This window comes from Raphanus sativus, chromosome 2, assembly GCF_000801105.2.
Source record: "Raphanus sativus cultivar WK10039 chromosome 2, ASM80110v3, whole genome shotgun sequence".
Taxonomy (NCBI): Eukaryota; Viridiplantae; Streptophyta; class Magnoliopsida; order Brassicales; family Brassicaceae; genus Raphanus; species Raphanus sativus.
Window position 1 is genome coordinate 23,314,080 of NC_079512.1, and position 10,617 is coordinate 23,324,696.

General features: G+C 29.3%; 2 protein-coding genes across 2 annotated transcripts; one reads left to right on the forward strand and one right to left on the reverse strand.

Annotated features, from left to right (window-relative positions):
- Positions 1-1,359, forward strand: LOC108840954 (uncharacterized). Its single transcript, XM_018613752.2, has one exon. It carries the CDS (start codon positions 118-120, stop codon positions 1,225-1,227), a length of 1,110 nt encoding a protein of 369 aa, XP_018469254.1. The 5' UTR covers positions 1-117; the 3' UTR covers positions 1,228-1,359.
- Positions 1,360-7,900: 6,541 nt separating this feature from the next.
- LOC108841223 (uncharacterized) lies at positions 7,901-9,638 on the reverse strand. The gene is made up of 4 exons (XM_018614003.2): positions 9,174-9,638; positions 8,626-8,773; positions 8,444-8,537; positions 7,901-8,358 (listed from the first exon to the last, which is right to left on the reverse strand). Exons 1-4 carry the CDS (start codon positions 9,500-9,502, stop codon positions 8,063-8,065), a joined length of 867 nt encoding a protein of 288 aa, XP_018469505.2. The 5' UTR covers positions 9,503-9,638; the 3' UTR covers positions 7,901-8,062.
- Between the last annotated feature and the right edge of the window lie 979 nt (positions 9,639-10,617).

The following is a 10,617-nucleotide window of genomic DNA, read 5'->3' on the forward strand; positions in this document are numbered from 1 at the left end:
ATAGTAAATATCAAACCAAAAACTTGCCTTGGTGGGCAAGGCAATTTCTCTGTATTATGGAGGTGGAGAAGATGGAACATCATCAATCAATCTCAGCTTTTTGCTTAAAGAACATTCATGTCTCTGTTTCTCAGCCGGCTCCGACTTGGAGTGAGAAGATCCTCCTCTGTTTCTCTTCTTATCTCTAACGCATTCTCAACTTCCTTGCGGCAAACCCCTCCTTATTCCATCCTCGGCGCTACACCTTGTGGACAGGATTTCGGGAGACTCATTGTTCACTATGCTAATCTACGCTCATGGATTCATCTGGACAAGAGGGTACCTATGAACTTGGTGGATCCTCACATTCATGATGATAAAAAAACGCAAACGATCGGGGCATCATATGGGTGGATAGCTACTCTAAAGGACGACGGCATCCTTCGTCTCCAAGACGATTTTAACCCTGTTGCATCTGATATATATCCCATTCGTATCCAGCTGCCTCCTCTTGTAACTCTACCACACTGCCAAACCAAAATCATCACCAATGTGTCAATGTCATCATCTTCTCCAGAGGATGATGAGGACTGTGTCGTGGCTGTCAAGTTCTTGGGACCTCAGCTCAGCTTTTGCAAACCAGCCGGTAAGAGTAGTAAACCAGAGTGGACCAACATCAAGATCGAAAACCCCTGCTTCTGCTCCTCCCGTGTCATGTTCTCCAAGAAACACAACATGTTTCGTATGCCCGGATCTGGAGGCAACCTCATCGGGTCATGGGACCTCTGCAATCCCAGCGATGACCCTATGCTTCAGCGCGTGCGTTTTACAAACATTCCCAAGCTGACCAACGCTGAACAGAACCTTCTGGATTCGTGCCGCAAGAGCGAGCACTTGGTGGAGTCACGACCCACTGGTGAGACATTCTTGGTTAAGCAGTACAAGAAGACAGCCAAGAACAAGGAAGGTGTTGCCATAATGAAAACAAAATGTTTAATGGTGTTCAAGCTAGACGATGAAGGAAACGCGGTCTACACTCAAGACATCGGAGATCTGACCATGTTCCTCTCAATGTCCGAACCTTTCTGTGTTCCTTCTATCTCCTTTCCTGGTTTGGCTCGTAACTACATTCGCATCTTCGATGTTGATGAAATCGGATGTGTTAATGTAGCTAACATCCCCTTCTTCATCACTAGTACAGATGTTTCATATTCTACCCCTTATTGGTTTCCACCACAAGATTATTGACAACTAGCTTTGTAATGTTCTCTGTAAGATTGTTATGTGCGTCTCTTTGGAGAAAATTTCTGCTATACAGAGATGAATTATGTTTGAACTATATCCAATTGTTACCTGCACCTTTGAATATAGTTTGATAATCTTGTGATAAACAGCTGCATGAGATGACTCGTCTCAGAGGTATGTCATTAAAATTTAAATGCCCCTTTTTATGGTTTTAGACATCTCTGGCGTTACCTCTTCACTGAACCATCAGAGAATCATGCAAAAAAATGATTATAGTTCACTGTAAACTAGGATAAGACCCGCGCCTTGCGCGGGATGAAGTTGTTATTTTTAATATGTTTTGGAGAATGAAACAATAGTTCGGTTTCATTTGGATAATGGGTGTTCAATCTGGATATCGGGTTGGTTTTGGTTAGGTTCGGTTTTTTCGGTATTTCGGTTAGTAAAATATAACTACTATTCTAAATCAATATTTACTTCGGTTTGATTTGGTTTATATATCGTTATTTTCAGTTTATTCAGCTTTATACCAAAAACATAATTATTTAGTTTGAGATCATATTATATGTTATACGAATTTTAAAGTCATATTGTCAAAAAGTCATTTAACTAAAATATATTATATATTTAAATAAAAGAATAAAAAACAAAAAAAAATGCTTCTATCATCTAATAAAATAATTAAATCTAAAATTAATATCAAAGCTCTAAATTTTGAAAAAAAAACAGAAGCATGAAAGAAACTTTTTTTCTATTCTTTCATATTTAGTGTTCATCAAATTAATATGTCTTCGATTGAATACAAATCTGTTTATTTAAAGATAAAAAAGTTGTAAAAAATTTCAACTAATTGTTGTCCATCAAATTTATAACTTTTACTTCAATTTAGTTAATGTTAAAATAAAACAAAAAGACTAAAAAATAAGAAGTCTCAGTTGCAGTTAATTGTTACTTAATTATAGTTCAAGTGATTTACAAATTAAAATTATAGTTCAACTCATATAACAAATAGATATTCATGCGTCGTTATAAATATATACATATTTACATGTTTCAGTCTAATCGGTTCCAATGTGAAAAATTTAATAAGTTTATAATTTATAAATGTTCTTGAAAATTCATTGAAAGTTTTGAAATTAAAATATTTTGTAATCTTATATGGTATATAGTTTAATCTATATATATTTTTATTATTAAATAATAGTTTTCACTCATATGGTTTTAAAATCATGTGTATCTTTTTATAATAAAAATGTTAAACCCTTGATCATTAATTTTAACATAATAATTCTAATAGTTTTAGTCATTTATTTTCATTTTTCTAAATTCAAAATATAACATATACAAAAAAATCTAAATTTTAATTTATAGCTAATTTAATTGTTTAATTTATTTTAATAATATAAAATTAAACAAAAATGATGGAGGAGATATAAATTGTTATCAAATCTTTATTATTAAAATCATTAGTTGTCATATATATATATTAGTCATTTATGGTAATTTCGTAGGTTTTATTTAAGGAAAGAAAAAAAATAGTAATTATATCTAACGGAACAATCATAAATGTTTCTATAGTAAATATCATATCATATCATATCATAAAAGTTTTATTTATTTTCTTATTTTGAATTTATGATGAAGCTGAACACATGTCAGTTTAATACTTTTTGCATAAATATTTATGTATTTGTATGGTATATAGTTTAATTATATATATATATATTAATCTTAATATTTCTTAAATAAGATTTACTACTTATATGATTTTGTAATCATTTGTATCTTGTCGTAACAAAACTTTAAACCATGGTTACAAAAATTTCAATGTGAGATTTTTAATAGTTTTAGTAATTTATAGTCATTTTTAAAAATTTAAAATATAACACATACAGAAAAATCTAAATTTTTGTTATTAATTTATTTTAGAAAATGATAAAGGATACTCTATTCTATTTTATCAAATTTTTATTATTCAAAATCATTAATTGTCATATATATACTTTAGATACATTAGGAAATTCCGTAATTTTATTTACGGAAATATTGAAGAGCATTAATAATTAATTTATTGTTAGTTTAATAAAAAAACTTATTATATATTTATATGGACCAACCTATTTTTCTAAGGATTCTAAGAAGCATTGTGGTGATGACACATGGATACACCAAATGTTATAATGCTTCTATTTTAATATATAGGAGATGCTACTACTAAATTTCCCAAGACAAGCACGCGAGTATTGCCTTAGTTATAAATATTGGAGAAATACTTGGGTTCACCCCTAGAGTGAACCTTTAGGTTCACCCCTAGAGTGAACCTTTAGGTTCACCCAACCAATAGGATTTCGTTATTTCATATTCAATATCTTTTAAAAAAGGAAACAAAATATTGTCAAGTTTTATTATATTTTTAAAATAAAAAATAAATATAAAATAATGGTAATCGCAAAAAAAAAATATATTTAAAATACCGTCAGCAAAACACTAAACCTTAAACTCTAAATCCTAAATCTTAAACCTTAAATCCATGGTAAACCCTTGGTTAAATCTTTGGATTTTAAAAAAAAAATATTTTTAACACAATCAGCAAAACACTAAACCCTAAATACTAAACCCTAAACTCTTGGGTAAATCATAAACCCTTGGATAAATCCTAAACCGTAGGATTTAGAATTTATCCAACCATTTTGGATTTACCAAGGGTTTAGGATTTACCCAAGGGTTTAGGGTTTACCCAAGAGTTTAGGTTTAGGATTTAGGGTTTAGGGTTTAGTGTTTGGTTGACGGTATTAAAAATATATTTTTCTAAAACGTATTTTTGTTTGCAATTAATATTAATTTTTATTTTTAGTTTAAAAATATTAATATAATTTGACAATATTTTGTTTCCTTTTTAAAAGATACTGAATATGAAATAACGAAATTCTATTGGTTGGGTGAACCTAAAGGTTCACTCTATGGGTGAACCCAAGAATTTCTCTAAATATTGCATAAGTTATTGACAAGTGTGTATTGCACGAATAAATTATAAGTTATTCAGATCCCACAAATACATGCATAATTTAAAATTTCATATTTGCTACCCATGAGTAAAACAGTGACTACCATGAGGTTCACCAATTTTTTTTTTTTTTTTACTGTTTATTTTTTTTCTGTAAAAATAATAATAATAATAATAATAATAATAATAATCGACCAACCGCGGGCCGCCACGTGTCGTGGAACCCGCAAAATAGTGATGATACATGTTCAGTGGGAAGAGACTACATAGGGTGAAGTTCATAAAATTTGATTTTTTTAATATTTTTTTTTTTTAGGATTTGTATGAACCCCCATTAGTTTCACTGATGGGGATGTTCTTATATGTTTTCAGTACTCCATTTCATTGTGTACAACATTGATACATAGTAAAAGGTCTATATTCAATAAATAAATGAAATTGTTAAGTATATTAAAAATATTTTAGTAAACACAGTTTCTTTTCTATGTCTTAAGTCTTCACACATACCCAGGGCCGGCCCAGAGAGGAAGCTACCCAAGCCATCGATTAGGGCATCCAATTTAAAGGGGCATATTTTCTATAAATTTTTGTTACTATATAGATAAAAATAATTTTATAAGATTTTTTAATTGAAACTATACTTATTGGACATTTTTACTTATGATATTTTGAAGGCATAATTTAAATACTGAAAAATTCTTTAAAATGATATTCATTCGAACATAAATAGTGGTATTTTACTTATGGAATTAATATTCTACAAGAATCAATGTCACAATAGATTAGAAAACCTACTATAATATTTTTTTTGTTAAAGAATGAATGTTATATGACAATATAAATTATTTAGTGGGCATTTTTACTTATATTTTGAAGGCATATTTCAAATACTGAAAATTTCTTTAAAGTGATATTCATTCGAACATAATTAGTGGTATTTTATTTATGGAATTATTATTCTACAAGAATCAATGTCAAAATAGATTAGATCGCCTACTATAATATTTGTTTTTTAAAGAATGATTGTTATATGAAAAATATAAATTATTTAGTGTGCATTTTAGAATATAAGAATATCGATCATCACATATAAAAAATTTTTAAAAGGTAAAAATAGTTATTAGTAGCATAACATGTTATTTAAGAGATTACCTAAATTGATTTTGTTATCGATCAAAACTGTTATAAGAATTGACTATATTTATTTAATGAATGCTTTTACATGAAAAAATGCAAAAAATATATTTTAATGTTTTATATTTACTGTTTTAGTTCAAAATTTTAAATTACTTTTATATTAATTTTTTTATAATTTCAATACAAAATATTAAAAGGCATAGTTTTAAAATTGGATTAGGGCATTGTTAAACGTTTGACCGGCACTGCACATACCAATGAAGAATAGAGTTGTTAGAAATAACAGTCTTATATAAATATTATTAAGCCAATCAAATAAAACCAGTCTCAATTAATTTTGAGTTCATTGGGTGAATATACATAACAAAAATCATATTTAGGTAAATGGTTATCATGTCTCTGAAATCAGGTAAGTGGTCATGCACTTTTGGAGTACAGGCGTTCTAGTCCTTAGACTAGCTAAATACAAGTGAGTTATTTTAGTTACTATTAAACTACCTAAATATTTAATTAAAATATCAATTATTTGGATAAAATTAGCTAGACTAAAACCTGTAATTAACATATTTGGTAAGTTTAATTTATAGTTTCTTTTTATGATCTGCCTTTTGGATAACTGTAAATGAGTTTTATTGAACTGAGTTAGTTTTACTGTAAATATGTATTCAGTTATTTGTGAGTTGAGCTGCACTATATGATTTTAGGTGCTGATGGTAACTGAAACAAGTTTGTTACATTGATGAACAAGTTTCTTTTACTCTTCTTAACGTCCTGTTACAATGTATAAGTACTTATAGAGACTTGTGTTAGCCGGAATAAGCTACTCAAATATACATTTAAACAAAACATAAACCATTACTCTAATAGTCATTAAATCGTATTTTGCCTCTTTAAACTCTTACTACCAAAAGTTAATTGTGCTTACGCCTATGTTAATTGTGCTTACGCCATTCGCCCTTAAGCTCGTATATTCAACATTCAATGAAGGTTCATGTGAATATGTTTAAAATTATATAAATACTTGTCAATGATCTTACATGATGATTTACACATGGAATTATGTAGAAATTTGTAAATAAGTTACCGTCTCACCCAAATTAAATTTAGCATGTTTATCTTTATAAAAAATGTACCAATTGGAGATAAAATTAATTGGAAATTATTTTAATATTTTTGAAAATATTTTTAAAAACTACCCTTAACTTTTTTTTTGAAGAAGAAAGCTACCCTAAACTAAACAATAAGGAAGAAGATAAATACGTGATTAACTTTAGTTATATAGGAATAAGCATTCGGGCAAAAAAATCATTTTCAGTATTTATCCCCTATCTATTTTAATATATACACTAGATTCTGATCCGTCCTTGAAGGACATGTATATTTTTTTGTTTTATATTTTTAAAAAGTTTTAATTTTTATATATATGTGTTTTATTTATATTTGTGTTTTTATTTGTATAATATTTTTCTTAAATAACTAATAAGAAATTTTAGTTAATACTATTAAAATAGTTGGACTACATCTATATCAATAGGATATGTTTCTATTTTAATAGAAAGTAAACCCATTTTATGTGACCTAATGTAGATATGAGAAGATAAATGATCGTAACGGAATTTAGTTAGTTTAAAATGTTAAAGTGACTGCTTTTAACAGAAATAAATTGGGGTTGAATTTTTTAGGGTCAATGAAAAAATTGTGTATATAAACGATGTCTAATTATTTTAGTAAATACAATTAATGAAATATTTAATAAGAATGAAAAAAGCAAAATGCAATCAAACACTTAAAATAGGCAAGTTATACTTTTTATTTTCTAATAAATGATGTTGAATTAATTAAAAATATAATAAAGAAATAAATAGAATTAGTTAAAATAATAATGAATATCTATAAAAAACATCTAAAAATATTGTACTTCAATTTTATAGATTAGATGCATTACTTATTTACACAATCCTCATAGCAACAATAATTCAACTTATAAAAAATTTCATATTGAAGTAATAAATACATCGAAGGTTCCATAACTACACTCTTAACATATGTTTCATTGTATTTTCTATCACAAACTAAAATTTGGTATAAAATTTAAAATTTACTCCAAAAAAAACTAACTCTGTTCACTGATTAAAAACCTTGAGAACGTTCTCCTAATAGTCACCTTCATTTGACCCTTTCATGGAAGACTAGGACTTTTGAGATGACATATACACATGTTTGATCATCCAAACGATATGCTCACAACAAGCTCCACTCTATAAGAGTAAAACCAAAACAATAGCGCTTGTATCCGTAACACCATAGAAATAGATACATAGTAAAGGGTCTATATTCAATAAATAAATGAAATTGTTAAATATATTAAAAATATTTTAGTAAACACAGTTTCTTTTCTATTTTGGCAAAAAAAAACACCATAGAAATAGAAATATTATGTTTCGTAATACATATATTAAAAAATGATATCTAATATGCTAATTAGATGCTGAATGAAAACTAATCTACTTTCTCTTACAATTTCCAGACAAAAAAAGTGATAAGAATATATATAAAAAAACAACCAAAGGTTCCTTCAATATATGAAAAATTTCCGAAGCAAAAGAAGTTAAAAGTCTAAACGGCAACGTAGTTGCAGAAAGAGATAACAGTAGGTTTTTGTTTTGTTATGTCGGCAAGTTATAAAAAACCTGGAGCTTAAGCACGTTTCATAACTACCATAAAGATAACGCAAACAGCTAATCCAAACAGAGAAGTAGGGTCGTTGAGCAACGTCCGCTCCCTCTCTTCTCCATTTTCTGTGAAATATTCTGACCGGAACAAACCCCCAAAGTAGGAAGAGACGTTTTCCATCAACTGAACAGCTTTTAGCTTCATGTCCTGCAGAATCTCCAAGAGTTGGATTGGCTTCGCTTCACCGTCTTCCTCACTTTCAGTCTCGCTAGAATCTTCAGATTTGTCGTCATTGTCATCTTCAACCTGAGTCGAAGCAGCTGCAAATGGAACAAAAAGGTTTCTGTCAGGTTGCTCTGTTATAAAAACATTAAAACACCAAAAAAGGATTACTAGTTCTCGTACCGGTACTGTTGGTGTCGAGAAGTTTCATGAGATCCTTGTTTTCCATAACAGCGTCCCACACTTTTGGGTCAGACGCAATGGAAGCAACAACAGACTGTTTAAAAGGGAAACGATAAGAGTCTCAAAACTTGGGTTTTAGGCACACATTAAAGCACATGTGAAAGAGTCGTGAAGCTATATACCTGCGCGGCAGAGCTTTCACTGAGAAAACTAAATGCCGTAAGAGCAACTTGTGGAACAGGTGATTCAACAGCTCTCTTGTCAGAAAGTTGAAAACTTGACAACATTCTGGAAACAGAACCAGCTTCACTTGAACCTTCCATACACACCCTACAACATGTTGAGACATCCATCAAAAAACAAAACAAGAACCAAACATAAGCACAAGTAACGATGTACATGTAGTTAGTAATACACATGATGTAAGAGCAAAATTCAAACTACGACGTTTTCAAAGTATCAGACTTTAATTTTCAATAACACAACTCATCACAAGATATTTGTTTATTGCATCATATCGAGAGAAAACCAGAAAATTTAATTAAAGATTCCTCCATTTATAAACCAGAACCCGAATCAAGTAAAATTAAAATTAATTAGGGTTAGGGTTAAATTTCTTTGATAAAATATACATATATATATATATTAGGGTTAAATTTCTTCGATAAATATATATATATATATATATATATATATATATATATATATATATATTAGGGCTAATTCTCACATATTGATTGCATCTTTGAGATCATCGGTGGCTTCTTTAGCCTCTTGAAGAGACGGAGGTTTGCTGAAAACAACCCTAGGAATCGTCGTGGTGGTCTCCACTTCCGCGAACTCCCAATCTTCTTCCCAGCTCGCACTTTGCATAACCATAGCGTCTGCTTCGACGGAAGGATGACTCGCCGATGACAACGAAGCGGAAACGGCGGTGTTTCTAACGTTAAACTGATCATTCGCAGCCGCGGGGATGCCGAGTCCTCCTTTGAATCCACCTTTGGCGACTCCGATTCCAGCTACCTTCGCTGCCGTCGCCATCACTCTTCCTCCTCCCATGGTTCGATCGCAGAAGACGAAGATTCTCTCGATCCTAAGAGTTTTTGATTTTAAATAACGGCCGAGTTTATATAGTATAATTATTATTTAAACCTAATTTGTGGTCCCTAATCCCAATCAACAGTTACTTTAATTAGTCGAAAGGACTATATATTAATTAAACCTAATAATCCAGAATAAAATTTTGAGTTTTTTATTAATAAATTTGAAGGTTCATTTCTTAATTTTCATTACGATCATTTAAAAAAAATAATCAACCGGTTTTAAGTTTCATTATAATACGTTTTGTGTGATTATATGAAAATATTAAAAAATAGCTGGGAGAAGTTTGATATACAATATTATGTTTTTAAGTTTTGGTATAAACATTAAATTAAAAAAATCTTTACATAAATATTTACCATCCTATATTGGAAGTTTTACTTGTCGTGAAGACGAAGTTGTATTAACAACTTTCTTAAACCATTAACATCTTCACATACATATTTACTTTCCTACTATGACCTGCACTTTGTGCGGGGTGAAAATGATTACATAAAAATATAGTCAATATTAATATTATAATGTGTAGTAGTCCTGCGATTTCAGTTTTCCAAAACTAAACCTAACCATTAGTTTTCGGTTAACCAAAATTTTGAAAAATTAATTTCAAAATTAACCAAACTGAATTTCAGTTTAGTTTTCGGTTATTTTCGCTTTTCAATTTTATACCAGAAAATAACTGATATAATTGGTTTTCAGCTAATTTCGGAATAATTTTCTTTAAAATTCGGATATTTTTGGTTAAATTCGGATATTTTTGGTTTTTCGGTTAATTTCAATTTGGTTTTCTGGTTATTTTAGGTCCTTATCGATTTTTCATTTTTTTGAAAATCAAAACCAAAAGAAAACCAAATTATTATTTGTTTAAATCCTACCAAACTGAACCGAATTGAAAACCGTAACTAAACTAAAATCATTCTTACTGTTCCATACAATATAATTATTATGACAGCATAGTGGTTAGAAATATTGCGTGATTGATTGTAGTTTCTATTGTATATTTTTGGAAAGTACATTCTAGTTAGGATACTAATTAGCAATAATTATAGACGATTATAATTCTATAATAGCAA

Excerpts from the sequence above, each read along its gene's own strand:
- LOC108840954 (XM_018613752.2), top strand. The coding sequence starts at position 118 with ATGTCTCTGTTTCTCAGCCGGCTCCGACTTGGAGTGAGAAGATCCTCC.
- LOC108841223 (XM_018614003.2), bottom strand. The coding sequence starts at position 9,502 with ATGGGAGGAGGAAGAGTGATGGCGACGGCAGCGAAGGTAGCTGGAATC. Across the intron at positions 8,774-9,173 it reads CTCAAAGATGCAATCAATAT|GGTGTGTATGGAAGGTTCAA; the intron begins GTGAGAATTAGC and ends AACATGTTGTAG. Across the intron at positions 8,538-8,625 it reads GTGAAAGCTCTGCCGCGCAG|TCTGTTGTTGCTTCCATTGC; the intron begins GTATATAGCTTC and ends CCTTTTAAACAG.